We start from the raw sequence: 19,379 nt of genomic DNA, 5'->3' as shown, positions 1-19,379 counted from the left end.
GACATATCTAAAATTTTCCAACCCAGGCATTACGACTGCATCAGTAATACCAGCTCCACAATGTACGATTCTTAGCTGAATGTCATATTTTTGTAATCCATACCTTCACTGTCGTAAAGAATCTTAAAGGGCCAGTTCACCCAATCTACTAAAATCTAATTTTCTTGCTTTCCTCTGTTGGTTTAATAAGAATTAAATCAACAGTGACAGAGGAGTGTTCCTGTTACTGCACTAATAGTTGTGATAGGGATTGTTTCTTCCACAGAAAGTATTTTTCATACATTTTTTCACAGTGAAGTTTCTGGATTATTTAGAGTAATGACAGTATTTTTTAAAAACTTGGACAAATAAAATCAAAACTACCTCCACGGCTAAACACCACCACTGATGAGAGGCTATGTCTTCTGTCTTTTGGGTGTAATGACCCTTTAACTTCTAGAAGAAAGGCCATTGGCACAGAAATGGGAGTGATCAAAGTCAGAGCAGTGCAGCTGCCAAAAGACACTTAGGGAGAAAGAGTGAGAATAAAGTAAATTTACTATGGGGAGGCCCAATTTTTTTTTTATGAAGCTGAACTGAAGGAAAATACGTTCTACAAACCTTGGTGATTAGTAAATGATTCATTTTACATTTAAAAGCATTGAATTTTGCTCCTCTGCTCCACCTGCAGGATGATGCTTAAAACCAGCCGTGGTACTGTAAACCTCATGAGACTCTCAACTTGGAAATGGCTTAGAGGTGACTCCCGGTTAACACGTAGTCTCAGTGGTGGTTTTCAGCTTTGTCTGGGGGGCAGAGAGAGGAGAGCGTGGGAATGGCTAGCGAAGGGGAGGAAGAAGGAGGGAGATAGATGTAAACTTAATTAGACTCTTTTCTGACAACAGAAACAGAAAAACATGTTTTTTCGAGTGAGGCTCCTGGATGTCACACTCTGTGCAGCCAAACCAGAGCAATGGTGGTTTAGCAGGATGTGAAATAAATGTGTGAGGATGTTATTTGTAAAAGTTTCCAACCCTTGCCTCCGCAGAGATCATCCAGCTTCTTTGTAAACCAATCAGGACAATCAGGTTATTAAAAACATCATCATTACAGTCAGGTTCATAAAAGAAAAGTGTGAGAATACATTGAGACAACAAAAACAGTAGATTATAGTTGTCAGTAGTCTACATGGTACAGTACATTGGGTCATACACTGGGACAGTGCTCTGTTTCCTCAGTTCCTCATAGTTTCTCACCCATTTTGTCTTTGTGAAGCTGGTTGACATAAAGAGAGAGGATAAAGTTTCCTCAGGCCTGTATTTTCCTCCTGTAATCTACAACTTGATTAGCACATTAACAAATGACAGTTTGAAACTTGAACCTGTTTTTATTCCTTTAAACCTGGTGTTTCCTGGAATAGTTGCCAGAAATAACACTCGGTCCTGTTTGTATACTCCTACATTTATGTAGTATGGATTAGGTATAGTAAAAGTCAGTGACACCAACTTCACCCCTAAAATGAGGGCCTATCATTTAATAATCAAATAGTAATCATCCCTCTGTTATGAACAAAGAGGGATGTTTACTTTTGGAAAACACCAGTGAACTAAACAGTGTCTTGAAGGTTAACAGAGGACGACTGATCAGTGACAAAACGAGAGACGGGGCTGGGTAAAGGGTGCATGATCCAGGATGTAGTTAGATATTTTCCAATTGTTTTATGTAGTTACATGTGTATAATAATAAACCTGTGTTTCCTAAAATTTGGTTAATGAGAGTTGTAAAAAAAAATGTGTGTTGAGTTATTCCACCTGTTCAAAACACTGACTTGTAATACTAAAGTCAGTCCAGCAGAAGGCAGCCATTTTCCTCCACTTCTACCGTCTTACCCTTCCTCCCATTTCTTCTTCATCTCTCCCATCTGGATCACACACAGGGATGTGATACACTGATACACACAAGGCTGGAGAGCAGCTTTATCCTGCACATTCATGGAGAAGATCCTGCAGGATGTCACACACTTGGTGAACGTCCTGGACACCAGGACGATCTTGGGGGTGACGCTCCTGCTGAAGAGGGAAACCAGTGAAATGATCTCTCCTGATTGATTTTTGCTCCAACATTTCCCCTGCACTTACTTGCCGTTAGAAAGGTCAGAGGTCAGGATCAGCTGAATAGCCCCTTAAGGTCATAGAGAGCTGTCTCTTCTCTCGCTGCCTCTCATTGAAATGCTGTACCAAGACAAATACACAAAGGATAAAAAAGCAGTTCTATGATGAGAGTTTACATCTAGGCACTATTAAGCTTTACCTTTTAAGGCCATATAGGATGGAGAATTTGCAGGATGACCACTGCTCTGCTGGTGATTATTTTTGCTGGAAGCATCAAAAAATGATAGAAAAAGATCTCTGCACACTTAGATCCATGCAGTGTTTATTTGTGACCTTTCGGTGTAACTTTACACTACCGTGAATACTAAGTAAACCTAGTCTCCAGCCTACATTTGGTAATTGATTGTAAGTTTTCTGATACCGTACTGACAATATACAGTAATCTACAATCAAACACTAACAAACAGTATAATTTAGCTTCAGTGCATCTTAGTAGTTGAAAAGTATTTACCTGAGGGGCAGCAGAGGTCCTACAGGGGATGGGAGGGATCCAAACCGTAGTTTATATTTAAAAATCATGAAATTCAGAAGGAGCTGGTATTTCTGCTGCAGGTGAAAAGTCAAAATGTTCCTCAAAGGTTCTCCGGTGTGGAAAAGTTTCGATATGTTAGAATCAAATTATGAGCATTTATAATGAATATCTCATACACTCTGTCTGATGAGTCTGATTAAGTGATGTGATATGTTTTACTCGGGCATTAAGACACAGAGAGAAAGCCATTGTTAAGAGCTATCAATGGGACAGGAAGACTTTGAGCAGGCTGAGGAAACACCCAGTCCTCCAGGAGAGGAAACAACAAACTATCAGACTATTGGACACCTTCACTCTATTCAGGACAATAACAGGATGTCAAAACCTGCACAATTAAAGCCAAAACTACCTGGATGGCTAAATGCCACCACTTTTGAAAGGCTATGTTTTCTCTACTGCCACAAAAATGGGAATAATCAAAGCCAGAGCAGTGTGAAAGAAGATGCAATAGATACTCTAGTGATTAGCAAATGATTTACTTTATTTGATTGAAAACAGATTCAGTAATTGTTTTAAATAAAGACCTTCAATTTTAAATTAATTTATTTTAATTTGGAAGTCTAACAGATACATCACAGAACTGTGTATTCTTGGATTTGGTCTGTGCTGTCTGTGCTCTTCAGCGCAGTATGCTACAGGTTCTACACTCACAGCTGGTGATATGCTTGTAGGTATAATGTCTGGTTGTGAGGTCAGTGCACTGCAGGGTCACTGATCTCCTCTCTGTGTGCTGCTTCTGACAGCATCTGCTCTCCTGCTCCACCTGTAGGTCAGCAAATACCAGCACCCTGATGCCATGGGCCGAGGTACAGATGGAGGAGGAGGAGAGGTGAAGGAAGGGGAGACGGAGGGAGAGAGAGAGGTGTCACTATAAGCTTAATCAGTGACATTAACCACACAGGACTGAAGGAGCAAATAATCACGCAGCTCCAGACCTGAACATGTGTTAATTGTTTGTGTTAAGTATTTCTATTGACCAGCAGTGGTGGGTAGAGTAGACAAAAACACTACTCAAGTAAAAGTATTGTTACTTTATAACATAATGACTCAAGTAGAAATAAAAGCACCCATAAAAATAACTACTTGAAGTACAATTTATCAAAAACAAATTACTAAATCAGAGGTTGTAAATAAATCATGTTACTAACCACCACTGTTGACCAGTTACATATTTCTTCTCACCTGGACTGAGATGCACACTGGCCCTGACACGCAGGCATCTCTATGACAGTAGTGCAGTTGTCTACAGTGATGCTGAAGTTGGACAACTTGGGTGCACAGCTCTGGTTACCTAGAGTTGAAGGAGATGTAATATGAGAGATGAAGATGAGTCATGGCTGTTAATTTGCACAATAAGTTTGCAACTGGAGTAATGGGACCATTTCGTTCTCAATATTTGTCCCATTCATTGGCGTTTGAATACCGAATTGCCCCACATTAACTAAAAGTACATGATCTGAAAGGTAAAAAAAAGGAAAGTGAAATGATCTTTCAACAGCTGATCAGTTATATCTGACAGCTTTTTATCGGTTCTAAACTTACATGTAAAGCAGCAGTGTTGGTTATCCCAAATCCTGTCCTCCTGGAGAAAAAATCCACAAGAATCCATGATCAGAAAAATACTTAATTATGGTTCCGGTGCATCAGCTTTGCAAGTATATTGTCTGATATCTTAAAGGTGCTCTGTGTAAATTGCTTCTTTGCTTGCCAAGAGCTCAGTCATCGTTGCATTTACAAGACAAGAGGTTGGAATTTTCCCTTTAGGCAGTGCTACTTCTTCATCCTCTCATGTTGGACTGAGGGCAGACTGGATGCTACAGTGACTCAGTATTACAAAGTGGCATTACAATATGGGATGGGTTAGGGCTAGCAGGTTAGCACACTAACTTCAGTTGAAGAAGTGACAGGAATAGAAGCAAAACAAGAATTAACATTAATGGCATTGCTTTCCACCACTGGAGACAGCTCTTGGTGAGTAAAGGAATGAAGTTTGATACTGAACTTGCAACATTTCTTCTAGACTGGTGAGCAAACAGCTGTTAATGCTAACGTTGGCTATGTCACGATAGTGAAACATGCTTATAAACTGGCTTATAAGCCTATAAAATGTTACAATTATTAGTTTAAAGAGCAGAGCAGGGCTATGAGGTACCTCAGGACAGTTTTCTGTTGGACAGACTCTAGTCTCAGTCTGAACACCCTCTCTGCTGCAGCTGAGCGACATGCAGGGATGAGCGGCATCCTTCCACGTGTCTCCCACCTTCACACACAAAGATACTATCATTACAAGGCACTACACAATATATTAATTCATTTCATTCCTTTATTAATATGAGATCCACACAACATACCTTGTATGTCTCGTCATTATAACTGCAGGTCTTCTCAACTGAAATATAGCACAGTAAGTAAAAACAGTCCAGGTAACAAGGATTAAATATGTATTAGTATTAGAGGAGGAAATTATCTGAGAGCGTTAAACCACCATTTTAAAATATGTGATGAAATACTGGTGCTTACCACAAGCCTGATCACCACAGCAAGATGTGTTAACCAAAACAGCATTGGGGCCACAGAGAGGAGCTGGCTGGACAGGTTTTGGAGAACACTCTTCTGTTCGAGTCTGATTGTTACACGTACACAGCTCACAGTGGGACTCCCACACCTCACCAGGCTGGAAGACAGGTGTAGAAATACTTTTTAAATCTACAGTTTATATAAATATATAAAAAATGTTTTTACGTTGATGACACAACCATTCTCACCAGTTTTGGCTCTCCAAGTGGTCCTTTACAGTCTGTCAGGAGAAAAAGGAAAGAAACTCACACTTTTCTTCTGTAAGAGTTCAAACAAAAATCTTCCAGGAGTTATTGTGACCCTTATAAGCTATAGCTATGTTACTCACAAGGACAGTCAAACACACAGTCGTTTGAATGATTTCCTGCCCTGAACTGGCCGCTGGGACAGAAACAACCTGTACTGCGTTTCTCGAGGGAGGCGCCTGGATATCGCACTCTATGCAGCCGAACCAGAGGAAAGATGAAGATAGAAATGAGAACATCTCGACAATCTTGACTACTCTGGATGTAGAAGGATGTGAAATAAATATATATGGATATTATTTGTAAAACTAAAGTCTCCTAACCCTCCAAAGCAGAAGTCATCCAGCTTGTCTTGACATTCTTTGTAAACCAATCCTTTTTGGCATGTCACATCTGAAACACAAGAACACGCAAGTTATTAAACTGGTTGTCAGTTTAAGGAACATTCTTAAGCAACAGCAGCAAATTTTTGCAGGCTTTGCTTTGCTGGGTGTATGTAAAAAAAATAAAAATAAAAGACACATACTGCAGCTTCCGTTAGTCAGTTGTCTCCAGTCGATGCAGATACCAGCAGTGATGCATTCCCCAGCAGCTTGCTCTAGAGAGGAGCAAGCACTGTGTGTGGTCCCACATGAATCAGACTCACAGTTCTTCTTTATAAGTTTCAGATTCACATACTCACTACAATTTAAAAATACTCTAAGGAGACAGAATAGAGTAGAGTTTTAGTCAGTGGTTAAAGAAGACAAACTGCTGAAACTGCTGGAAAAAAACACAGAAACTAGACACAGAGAAAACTAACTTAGGTGTTCAACGTGGTTGCTAGGTTGACATTTAAAGGTTCCCTGGAGGTTTTTAGGGTGTTAGCTCCTATGTTTCTATATTGTCACAAAGGTAGTTCTTCTGTAAAGTAAAAGCATTGTGCCTCACATTTATGACTCATAGTATGATCGTAGTACAGTCTGTGTTAGTGTGTGGAGCTTACGGATGGTCTAGCAGCTCACATAGTGGGCTCGCAATGCAGATAGCGGTGGTAGGGGGTTTGTCAGTGGGTCCCAGAGTCGGCCCAGGATGACAGGGTACGTTCCTTGGTGCAGAAAAACAGGCTGGCTTCAGGGGATCTGCGGACACCCAGTCATAGGCCGTCTTATCACAGCAGCTGTTATCCTCGATCTGCCCTCCTCTACGAATACATGTTCCGCCACCACATACACCTAGAGAAAAGATGGAGAGTACATATATATTTTAATGCACATTAACACCCATTCCATGGACTGACTGCATTAAACAATCAGGAAAGGAGGTTTTTAGTTGCATTTCAAATGACAGAAATAATCTTTGTCAGGAGATGATGAATAAAAAAGCAAGAGAAACTTAAATTTATCAGGTGGCCAAACACAAAACTCCAAGTGAATGTTTGTGCCACTATACGTCTGTTGTTGTGTTGTATTGTGCCAAAGAGTTTCTTTGGGACTGTTGAGTCCAGTGGGCAGAAATAGTTTATGCAACACATACTAATTAGCTTTGTTAGCTATATAACTTGCAAGTTAATTTAATAAAATGTTGTCCCAAATGTTGTATCACTGTGACAGACAAGATTAAGCTGATGGTAAGTTCAAAAAACTTTGTGAAACATAGAAGGATTTTTGAATAACCCGAAATTCCTAATAATAGACAAATACACGCCGATAGACGATATGCACTTGACCACACCTGTAGAGCATTCCTTTCAATCGTTACCCACCACATTGTCCCTGGGTGTTGTTGAGGAAGTGTTCCATGGCCAGACTGACCACCAGGGTGTACGACGGACTTAGAGAGACATAAGAGCGGATCTCTGGGATATGGATTGACACCATGTACCCTGTTGTCTCAAACCTCAACGCTTGCTCCTCATATGGCGGCTGTATGGTCACATTGTTCAGAGTGGCCTATGACAGGTTAGATCAGTGTTACACCAATTGTCTCAAACTTTATCCTTAGTCAGTATTCTTAATGTACAAAGATGCATGGTGATATGGTTTCAGTAATATATCCTACCTGTACTGCAAACAAATCTGGGACGATACTGAGTGTAGCAATATTGTTCTGATATTTCAGGATGATGCCCTTGGCACAGGAGCCTTCGAGCCCTGGCACACAGTAGAAGTTGTCCACAGCAATGGACAGATGATGTTGTGGTGACTGCTCCTCCACCAGGATGTAGGTGCAGTCATCCAGGAAATCAAAGGTTACACCTTCGAAAGAGATGTAGTGGGGGTCCCCATATAGGTCACAACGACCTAGAGAGGATATGGTAGATATGGACAGACAAGAAGACATCTATGAAAAAGAAATTAAGCCTATCCTTGGAAATGGCACTGTCACGTATGTAATTCTCTTTTGACATTTGCACTTAGTCCAAGCACCAATGTTCCTGCATCCTCACAGAGCCACTAACTTAGCATAGACTTAGTCTTGTTATAGGGACAGATACATTAGTTTGGATTGATTCACGGAAATTGGGAGCAAGATAACTTGATACTATTCTATGGAGCAGCACTTTGAGCTATAACTCAATATAAACTATATTGTTTAACCATATGAAAAACAAGCAACTGTACACGTAACTGTTAATATACACAGAAAGAGACAGACACAGATACACTTACAGTCACATTTCCATGTTTCACAGCATCCGTCTGAGACTTTTGTGACCTGATCTCTGGGGCAAGTGGGAACTGTGGGCTCTGGACAAACCACAGGGGTCAACTCTATCTTCCCATTTGCACAGGTCTTATAGAAACAGTCCTCTGTCCATGTGTCACCACAAGCCCAGATTTTCTTCCTCTTCAGGTCTTTACAGTCACTGCATGGTGTTGTGTAAGTTGGTGACGTTGTGAAACTATGTGTCACTTCATGAGATGTTGGTGATTCTGAGTTGGTAGTGGGTTGAGTGGGGGTAAAAGAGGTTTCAGTGGACACTTCTGTGATAGTAATTTCAGGTGGACCAGAGGTTTCAGCAGGTGTAGCATTTGTTGCAAATGTGGTTGTTAACTGAGGTGTTGCTGTTGGCTCTGTATGTTTTGTTGTTGACTGAGTTGAGGAAGTATCTGCTGATGTTGCTGATTCGTGGGGCTTTGCTGTTGGTGTCCATGTTGACTTTGCTGTGCCTGTCTCTTCTGGGATGAAGTCAGTGGTCGTTGACCATTTTTCAGTAGTAGTTGAGACATTGGTAATGGCTGCCAATGGAGTAGTGGTAGTGGAAAGCATTGTTGACGATGTTTCAGTGGTAGTTGAGACATTGGTAATGGTTGTCAGTGGTATAGTGGTACTGGAAGGTGTTGACCATTTTTCAGTAGTAGTTGAGACATTGGTAATGGCTGTCAATGGTGTAGTGGTAGTGGAAGGCGTTGTTGACCATTTTTCAGTAGTAGTTGAGACATTGGTAATGGCTGTCAGTGATGTAGTGGTAGTGGAAGGTGTTGTTGACGATGTTTCAGTGGTAGTTGAGACATTGGTAATGGCTGTCAGTGATGTAGTGGTAGTGGAAGGTGTTGTTGACGATGTTTCAGTGGTAGTTGAGACATTGGTAATGGCTGTCAATGGTGTAGTGGTAGTGGAAGGCATTGTTGACAATTTTTCAGTGGTAGTTGAGACATTGGTAATGGCTGTCAGTGATGTAGTGGTAGTGGAAGGCGTTGTTGACAATTTTTCAGTGGTAGTTGAGACATTGGTTATGGCTGTCAATGGTGTAGTGGTAGTGGAAGGCGTTGTTGACGATGTTTCCATGGTAGTTGAGACATTGGTAATGGCTGTCAATGGAGTAGTGGTAGTGGAAGGCGTTGTTGACGATGTTTCAGTAGTAGCTGAGACATTGGTTAATGGCTGTCAATGGTGTAGTGGTAGTGGAAGGTGTTGTTGACCATTTTTCAGTGGTAGTTGAGACATTGGTAATGGCTGTCAATGGAGTAGTGGTAGTGGAAGGCATAGTTGACGATGTTTCAGTGGTAGTTGAGACATTGGTAATGGTTGTCAATGGTGTAGTGGTGGTGGAAGGTGTTGTTGACGATGTCTCAGTGGTAGTTGAGACATTGGTAATGGCTGTCAATGGAGTAGTGGTAGTGGAAGACATTGTTGATGATGTTTCAGTGGTAGCTGAGACATTGGTAATGGTTGTCAATGGTGTAGTGGTAGTGGAAGGCGTTGTTGACAATGCTTCAGTGGTAGTTGAGACATTGGTAATGGTTGTCAATGGAGTAGTGGTAGTGGAAGGCGTTGTTGACGATGTTTCAGTGGTAGTTGAGACATTGGTAATGGTTGTCAATGGAGTAGTGGTAGTGGAAGACATTGTTGACAATGCTTCAGTGGTAGTTGAGACATTGGTAATGGCTGTCAATGGAGTAGTGGTAGTGGAAGACATTGTTGATGATGTTTCAGTGGTAGCTGAGACATTGGTAATGGTTGTCAATGGTGTAGTGGTAGTGGAAGGCGTTGTTGACAATGCTTCAGTGGTAGTTGAGACATTGGTAATGGTTGTCAATGGAGTAGTGGTAGTGGAAGGCGTTGTTGACGATGTTTCAGTGGTAGTTGAGACATTGGTAATGGTTGTCAATGGTGTAGGGGTGGTGGAAGCCATTGTTGACCATGGCTCAACTACAGTTGACACAGATGTAGTGGTTGTTGTAGTAGAAAGCACAGTTGTCTCTGGGGTGGTGGTGGTAAGTGCTGTTGGGGTAGATGTGATAGTAAGCTGTGGTGTTTTGAAAGCAAGTTCTGTCAAACACTAAGTAAGTTAGGTAGTAGTAAGTTAATATAATTAATACTTACGACAGGAAATGATTCCATTTTCACAGGGGCTGACAAGAATAGAAAAGAAGTAAGAAATATCGAGTAATGAATGTAATGACTAATTTTAAGTGCACAAATTCTCATAATACATTACACTGTGCATTACAAATGGCTCATCTTACCACTCATCAGACTCTATCCTCACCACTGCCCCAGGCTGAATGACTGTGTTATTGAAATAACAGGTGCAGTTCCTCAATTTGGTGCATTCACCAGTATTTTCATCATAATATGGTGCATCTTTTGGACATCTGGGGTAGCATCCTTTTCCAAGAACAAACATAATGTTAATGGGTTACAGTTACTCTTAACAATGCCTAATTACTTAACATAAAGGCATAATTGTAATACATTTAGTTGTTATATTTGAATACTGGGTTACCTTCCAGCTTGTGAGTGAAAAAGTTGCCTTTTCCACAGGTTAGCATCTCACCACAGGCCTCATAGTGCCAGCTACACTGGCCCTGCTCATTGTAGTAGTCACAGTAGACAGCTAAGGGTGACATTATCACAGGTTAAATTATTACAGATTGACTTATAGTATATTTTTAGAGAATTTCCAGTAATAATTAACCCACCTTTCATCATACAGATTGTTGGCTATATTGATTGATGTCTTACATAATGTCAGTTTTTGGCATAATAACAAAGATTTACTTTTGAATTGTTGGAAATGTGCAGTATGTGAGATAATATTCAACTCTTTAGCAGGAAAGTTTGCTTTTTTTTTAATGCATAGCCCACTAAAAATGTGAGTTTTATTAAAATGCCTCTGATCTGTCACATCACTGTTATCTCCCTGTTAACTACCTGAAAAAAGACAGCTTTAAGAGTTAGGTAAAACTTCTGTGAGGTTACAAAAAGGGGTCTTAACTTACGACACAGATCAGGAGTTCTCCATTTGACACACACATCCTGGTCACTGCAGGCCTCAGCATAGGCTGCCACAGCTGTGCAGAAGCCCAGAAACTTCCCTTCAAACTCACAGGAGCAGGACTCCTGCACACAGGCATGGTAGTAGGGCTCTGGGTCCACCTGGGGATGGTTGATCATAAAACAGATTTCTTATTGACATGTGTAGGGGCTCAGGAATCTGTTAATGTTCATTAAAATAGTTATTTGATTAGATAAATTTCAGTGTTGACTGTTGTTATGGGTGATTGGCTCCTTAACAATCTGAGTTCCTTTTAGACTACACCCTTAACCTTTATTCCACTCATCTTCCCAAATTTGTAAGAGTCCCTAAATAGAAACGCTGACCCTGATGATAGTGGAATGCTAAACATGTATAAATGCATACTTTTAAGTGGCAGTCTTTGAATGTGTCCCCTCTAATGATCAGACAGCGCCGCATGGCCCAGGCTGAGCAGTAGGAGTTACGTTCACAAGGAAATATCTCAGTGGTCACATCAGAACAAGGAGGTGTGGCAGCCTTCCAGCTGTTGCCAAAGGCCAGGGGGCTGGATACCACTAAAAACATATTTTTGTGGGTTATTTTAATAATCATGGAGAACATATATCTGAATCATAAAATAAAGAGAAAAGAAATTTACCTGCAGAGCCACTTATCTGTAGGTCATTCATCTCATTGGAGTCAAAGTTCCCACAGAGGCCACACACTCGCCTCTACAGGAGAGATGATTAAAACATTTTGTGTCAATTTAAAAAGTATGAAACATCAATTGCTTTAAGAGAGGAAAACATGGAGTGACACAGGAATGTTTAAAATTCAAAATACATCTTAACATCCTCATCTCACCCTCCAGTTTGGCTGCAGCTCTATAGTGATCCTGGTGTGTTTGTCCCAGATGAGAGTTATCCCTTTGCTTGGCACTGAGATTATGATGTAGAGCCCAACGGTATGTGTGGTGTAAAGTGAATCTTTTTGCAGAGTCCAGTCTTTTTGGAGACGTCTGGTCACTCTCATGTCACTCAGTGTTAGACTGACTATGCCCTGGATGGGATAAGACAGGACAGTTACAACCTTTATGCGTGATAAAATTCAGTCTATGGCACACTATTACACTTTAAATCATCACAACCTTAGGTGAGTGAAGAACCAGTTTATTATCTCAAAGATGTAGTTGATTAAATGGATGAAAGGATAGAATAACTAAGCATATAAGTCAATGAAAAGTATACAGCAACATCATCTTGTGAAGAGAAATTGGAATCACAGAAAGTCATCCACCTGCAGGTCCAGGACAATGGAGCGAGAGCAGGTCAGTGCCTCATCACAGCAGGGTACGCTCTCCACCCTGACAGAGAAGGAGCCAGTTGTCTTTCCACAATAATCCTGAAGTAAAAAGAGCAAAGTAAAAAAACATATAACTATGCAAAATGTGACAAACTATAGCCAATATTTAAAAAACGCCATAGGTCAGGGATGTAATGTAAGTACTGTACCATGTCCCTTAAATGAAATATACTGGAGGTCTACGAAGTCTGATCAAAGAAATATGCAAATAAATAATTTTTGTCCGATCTTTAAACCAGCTTTTATGTTTGGTCTCACCTCTATAAGTGTGTACTGGCAGTGTCCATCAAAGCGGTACCACTTAGAATCAAAAGTCTGGTAATGTCCATTTCCATAAACTTGACACTTCCCAGGACATGGCTCGTCTTTGCAGCGCCACTGGCCCTGACCACAGATACTGTGAGACAGAGGGATGTCAGTGTTGTCACTTACAGATGAGATATTGTGAATGGACAAGAAGTAAAGCAGCTGCAGGTATTACCATGTTTTACAATTGGTTTTGACCTGCTGTCCGGTGCTGAACACTTTACCGCCATACACACAGGTGCAGTTGTCCAGAGAAACACAGTTTCCACTGTGATCTTCATACTGGTCATGTGGGCAGTAACAGCCACTCTCACAGGTCAAATTGGCAGCCTAGAAATCACACAAAAAGAAAATCTTTTAGCTCAACTACACAAAAGGAAGCACCACCACAAGAACCATGTTTCCTTAATGCTTACAAAAATCACGAATAAACAAAATAATGAATCTTACAGTTTCAAATAAAGAATGAATAACACTAATACATGAATAACATATAACCTGTTGACCTACCTGTGGTCTGCTGAGACTGTCACAGGTTTTTTGAGCCGTGTTAACCAGGTACTCTGAGCAGTGAACACAAACCTTCCCATTTCTACAACCTGAAACAAAAATCAATTGTTTGCTCATTGTTTGCTATTTGGCACAGTGTTGTTGAGAGATTTGCTTGTAGTGTCAATATGCTCCATTAGACTCCATTAGATTTTGTATTACAAAATTAATGCATTTGCAACAACAAAGGAGCTTTTGTTTATTCTCTGGTCAGAAGATAACAAAGATAACTATGATTTTAAAATATATACAGAATAATTTATAATAATACAATATTTATTTACCACAGTCCTTGGAACAGCGCAGTTCTCCATTCTCACAGAGGCTTCAGAAGACACAATATTAGATTTGAGATACTGAACAATAACTGAGCTAACATTGATGTAATCAACTTATAAAACAAGATGTTAAAAGGTGTTTCATGGTTACAGACACTTCAATGATGAACTCACCACTGTCGTCCGTCAATAACCACAGGCCCCGGCGGTGTTGTACTGCCATGGTAGTGACATACGCACTCTGCCTTTGGGGTGCAGGTGTGTCCTTGGTTCAGGTGGGTTCCTTCAGGACAGCCACAGCCCTCCACAGGAGCATCATTCAGCCAGCAGCGAGGGTCAGGGCCAGACAGGGAGAGGCACGTACGGTTGCAGGCCCGCATGTCGTAGAAGAATTCTTGGTTCTTTTGACATTTCAGAGCTGACACACAAAATTGAGATTAATACTAAACAGGCAACTGTCATATGGACAGTCTGACAAAAGAGGAGGAAAGTCTTTTGAGCTTTTTATATTTATTTAAAGCTGAACTCACTGCAGTTGGTAGCTTCCCTCCAGTCACCAACTGCAACACCCAGGATGGCGCAGGCTTTGGCATAGCTGCCCAAAGCAACGCACAAACACTGCTGCACATTGCTGCCACAGTTACAGGTTCTCTGAATGCATTCCTGAAAAGAATAATCAGTTTCATGTTAACAGGAGTTCATATTTGCTGAAAACATATTAAGATCTCTTATTAAGAACTGATGTGTAAGAGTCCTCTTACAGTGTGGAACTGGTCAGTTGGGATATGACTATGGCATTTAGCAAATATCCCAGTTGGGTTGTTCAACACAGAGCACTTTTCATCAGCAAATATTTCTGCAAAAAATACACAGTAAGATAATGAAATATGTTTGCTAAACCATTAGGTGATACATTAGAGGTACAGAATGTGTTAAGTAGAACAGAGAAGCAAACAGGCTGGTGTTTTATTATGTCACTGATTGGTACCATTGTCTGTGTTGCTGCAGGTTGGGGGTATGTTCACTGCACAAGTGCCCACACTCCAGGACAGAGCAAAAGGCTGCGGTGAGTTCTCGATGATCCCGCTGCTGGTGGTGAAGTCGTCTGTGGTGTCGTTGTTGCTGTTGCCACAGAGACCTGAAGGACAGACCGACTCGGATAACAAATCCAACTGGAACGTGGCACATATAAAAACATTAAAAGTCCAGGGTTGCGCAGGCTGCAGGCCTTATGGCCGGACATTGAAACATTGTCAGCCTTCTACTTTCTTACTGTTACAAGTCACCTCACTGTCATTTTTTAAACTAATTATAATCTAAAACTGGATGAAGGATTTTTGTCATCGGACGTCTGGTTCTTCAGTAATTAGAGAAACAAGCTGAGCAAAAATCAAACAGTGTCACAGAGAAACACTGATTTGTAATGTTAAACCGCTTTATTTAGTGTTTTTTTTAAATAAATTTTGTTAACCCCCTCCTGGCTGGCTACTTCTGTCATCCAGCTGGACATTGTATGCACTTGTGGAAAACCCTGAAAGTCATGGTGAAAGTGAATCCTAGTGCCAGTTTGTTTGGCCTGCGTGTTTAAGATCCTAACCTGAGATTGCACCAGTGTGGTTTCTGGGTGGAGTGATGTAGAGCTGAATTTCAGGAGACATCTGGACTTGGATCTTCATACCAAAGGATGTGTGGACTTGGACATACATGGAGGACTGCCAGAAAACCAGGGCATGATCTGACATGTGACAGAGATTAGTAAGTGCCTCGGCAGACAAGTAACTAAACCATTATTATTGTCTGTTTTTGTCTTTTCTCAGAGTTTCTTCTTACCAGACTGATGCAGTTCAGTTATCTCCTCTCCTCCTAGTTTAACACTGTTGTATGAGAATGTATACATTTCCTGCAAAACCCAAAGGACATTTACATTCACTTTTGATACTCCTGCTTGACATTTGTTTGATAAAATAAATCATATATCTTTGACATTAATGCACCTGAAAAAGCTGAAGGACAACTGTTTTCAGAGACGCTTCCTTTTCAGAAAACTTAACAGTTATCGATCCAATTGAGACCCTTGAAAGGAAGATTTAAAAGAGCAGTGAGGATCCCAGAAAGGCACCATGAGTTGGTTAATGTTAAATGTTGAAATAGTGGGAAATTTTTTTACCTGTGATGCCACATATGCACATTTACCAGGGACGACATATTGTTTGCCATCAAATGTTGTCACAAACGGCCCCTCAATGAGACATCTGGCTGGGCAGAAGTTTTCAGAGCAATTCCAACTCCCAGCCCCACACACACTGAGAAGAGTTCAAATTAAAAACTTCAAACAAAAAATTCATGAATTCATGAATCTTCCATTAGCATGAGTAATTTTTTCCTGCCTCCTTACCACAACTGACATTTGGTGCTGCGTATGTCTCCAGTTAAGTAGCTCCTGCCAGCAAACACACAGGGGCAGCTGGACGCAGTCACACACCGGAAACCAACTGCATGATCATTAAGCACCTTACCTACACACAACGTTTAGTACAGTCTTAACAAGCAGATAAGCAACAAACTCACTGTACATCGCGAAGAACTAAATTATACAGTCAGACAGTGCTCACCCATTGGGCAGACACAGGAGCTTGTGAGATCCTGGTTGGAGAATCTGGGGTTTAGGTTGGAGCAGCTGGGAATGAAGGCAGCACCCTGCTCTACATAAAGCAGGTCTCCTGGACAACTAGGTGGAGCTGCACTCACCCACAGAAACAATCACATCAATCAACTGTAACTAAAGAAGATGTCGATCAAACCAAGTCTATTAAGTCCATGTCTCTTTTTTAGACACTAATTTGAGTTGCTTTTCAACTAAAATTTGACAGTAAATTAATCAAAAATCACCTACCACATCGGGTTACCGCTCTCCATATGTGCCAGACATAGCTGCGATTTCCACACTGTTGGACAACTTCTTTGAAGAAAGCACAGCTGATGTATTTATTGTTTTCATGGCTGTAAATGTTCTCCTCACACAGTTGGATATACTGAGGCGTCCTGGCTTGCAGACAATCCAAGGTGTAGGAGAAGAACAGTCTGCATTCCTGCAAACATCGGCAAAGAAAGCACATGCATATCTGGGGCTTACTACAGGAAGTGTGAGGCTGTTCTGTGTTTCCTTTCAGTAGAAAGTTCAGTAGAAAGCACATCATAACAACATCCCCTTGGTTCTGTTTTAAAGTGAAATGGCTACTTATTGCAACAGTTAACTTACTGGATTCACAGCAGAAATGGGATCTCGGGTTTGACATGTGTCTTCAGTAAGTTCGCTGTCTGTAATCAACTGCTGCCTGCTGCCTAATTTCACAAAAAGGTACTTTGTTAGAGCAAACTGTATGTGAACAGTTATCAAAACTTGCAAAAACAAAAGCTTTTACATTTGTATTATCACCTATGTTATAGAAAATTCAAATGAAACTGACATTTTAAGAACTTTTTAAGAACACACCTAAAGAACATCTAGGCCCACTTAGCTTTAAATTTTACATTTGTGCTTTCTCTTGACTCTTAACATTTTCCGTTTATTTGATTTTAAAGGTGCTATATGTTACCCCAGTATTGGGAAATGGATAAAGGAACATGCCTGAATGTGTATCCTTAAAAAAATACTTATTTGAAAGGAAAAAAACATCTTTAAAAAAGTAGTAGCGGTAGTAGTGATATTGCTCCTAATGTTTCTACTACTATAATGCAGCAACAAGTACAATTACAGTCATACCTGGAACATTGTGTTTTCCACACAGTCCGGTCATGTCAGTGCTCAGCTCCTGCTCCAGGTCCACCTAAACACCAAGTCATTAGAGAAGCCTCAGTGGGTGAGGTTAGTGTAGAGCTCCACAATACTATACAAGCTGTAAATATTCTTAACAAGATGCATATGTCTGGTTTGTACGCAATTGTGTGCCTGTATTCATGCCCTCCTGCGTATATATCTGTAGCAAACAGGAGCAGATAGGCAGCGTTAGTGTCCCTCACCCACAAAGTGCCTATTCCTCCAGGTACACTATGCCAGGTGACGGACAGAGGAAGCAGCGAGCTCCTTAGTTTAGTGTAGATGCCGTAGTGAAAAATATGCTGGTAGGTGTGATCATACGGAAGTGAAACACTGTCAACAATTAAACATACAGAGGAATCAGCACAGTGACCACAGTTCTTAAAAAGATAATAAATAATAACACTGGTAAAATATTACACTGCCTACCTCCCCCACAACAACCTGTTAAGTCACCTTGCAGATTGTGAGGACCTCCAGTAAAACTCTCACAGTAGGTTTTTAATTAATAATGCACAGTCTCCCAGTATCAAAGTTAATAATAAACTAACAATGATGACATTAAGTATACATAAAGCTGTTAACCACCTGTGTGGCTGAACATGAAAGCTAAATGATCTGAAGTGTCTTGGGGCAAAACCCTCACCAACTGCTATCTCACACTCTTAATGTAGTTAGAGAGATTTAGTGAGAGTATATTTTTGATCTAAAACAAATACAGATGTGAAATTAAATCAGATTAACACAATAAAGAGTTGGGGCCAAACCTTCTCGTCTCCACCTGGATGCTTCCATTCTGCACAACAGTTCTGATTTTGTTGATGATGATCTCGACTTGAAGCAGCAGCCCGCTCGCACCTCGCCGTATGGTGATGTCACATTCAACCCGGTTGTGGGTGAAGCGGGTGAGGGTGAAAGGGCAGTTGGATCGCACATAGAAACGCGAACCATTGAAAGGCTGGACGACACCACTGCCAAACGTCCTGCAAGTGTCTGATCACAACAAAAGTCGATGGCTGAAGACATGACTGAATTCACTGATGAAGAAATTCACTTGGGCTTTGAAATATTAACTTCAATTTACCAATTAAATGTAACTTTAAGTTTTACAATTCCTCCAAATAATAACCTGGAGAAACAAGACCAATTAAGTCTACTGTATAGAGAAATATGTGACTAACTTCTTAATGTTTGCCATTTAAAATCATTAAACACAATGACCAATTATTGTTTCAAGATATGTTAATAAGTAACTGATCAAGATCCAACACTGACTGACTTATACTCACATTTCTGAGTTTCTGTCGTTGAGATTGATTCACCTGTCCCTAAAACTAGGACAGAAATAGTAACGATTATAATTACGAATAATAACACAAATACTTTGAATATAACTCTTTCATAAACTGTGAAGTTGCTTTATCTACAACAGTAATTTATAAATATGTTTAATCACATGTTTTACTCATTTGTAAAATAAATGTAGTGGAGTAAAAAGAACAATATTCATTTAGCAAGTCCTTGTCTCGTGTTGCCTTTTCTGCTAAAAAGAATTAATTGATATTCAAATGATTAAATGAAAGATTGCATGGTACCTGAGGCCAGTAGAAAGCAGACAGCCAGCATCCATCTCTGTGAGGTCAAGCTGCCTGATGCCCCCATACTGCAGGAGTACAGGTGAAACCAGGAGGGACTGCACAAACATCCCACCACAGGGCTTATATACACAGCGTCAATGCGCACACACTGCCTGAAACACCACCTTCATTTTTTCAGTGAAAACACCAGGAAAGAAAACACTGATTAAACATTAATCTAAACGGCAATTAAGCAAAAAT

General features: G+C 40.5%; 1 protein-coding gene across 1 annotated transcript; it reads right to left on the bottom strand.

Annotated features, from left to right (window-relative positions):
• Positions 1 to 3,212: 3,212 nt before the first annotated feature.
• On the bottom strand, positions 3,213 to 19,298 carry LOC108899824 (mucin-19-like). The gene is given in 44 exon segments (XM_051077872.1): positions 3,213 to 3,470; positions 3,865 to 3,973; positions 4,225 to 4,264; positions 4,835 to 4,942; positions 5,034 to 5,071; positions 5,203 to 5,356; positions 5,448 to 5,479; positions 5,588 to 5,697; positions 5,828 to 5,897; positions 6,031 to 6,203; positions 6,490 to 6,718; positions 7,249 to 7,435; positions 7,545 to 7,786; positions 8,156 to 9,371; positions 10,151 to 10,211; positions 10,457 to 10,598; positions 10,717 to 10,827; positions 11,213 to 11,369; positions 11,635 to 11,804; positions 11,888 to 11,960; positions 12,094 to 12,288; positions 12,526 to 12,630; positions 12,850 to 12,988; positions 13,073 to 13,227; positions 13,408 to 13,496; positions 13,731 to 13,771; positions 13,899 to 14,142; positions 14,255 to 14,387; positions 14,486 to 14,580; positions 14,713 to 14,862; positions 15,322 to 15,459; positions 15,555 to 15,624; positions 15,719 to 15,781; positions 15,783 to 15,797; positions 15,892 to 16,027; positions 16,120 to 16,240; positions 16,337 to 16,462; positions 16,618 to 16,813; positions 16,984 to 17,066; positions 17,488 to 17,551; positions 17,745 to 17,874; positions 18,309 to 18,534; positions 18,831 to 18,875; positions 19,137 to 19,298. Coding segments are annotated over 44 exon segments (6,417 nt in total). The 5' UTR covers positions 19,204 to 19,298; the 3' UTR covers positions 3,213 to 3,301.
• Positions 19,299 to 19,379: the final 81 nt, after the last annotated feature.

The sequence above is a fragment of the Lates calcarifer genome, linkage group LG18 (genome assembly GCF_001640805.2).
Source record: "Lates calcarifer isolate ASB-BC8 linkage group LG18, TLL_Latcal_v3, whole genome shotgun sequence".
Classification (NCBI taxonomy): Eukaryota; Metazoa; Chordata; class Actinopteri; family Centropomidae; genus Lates; species Lates calcarifer.
Note: the sequence above shows the minus strand (reverse complement) of the source record. Positions and strands in the feature narration are given on the sequence as shown.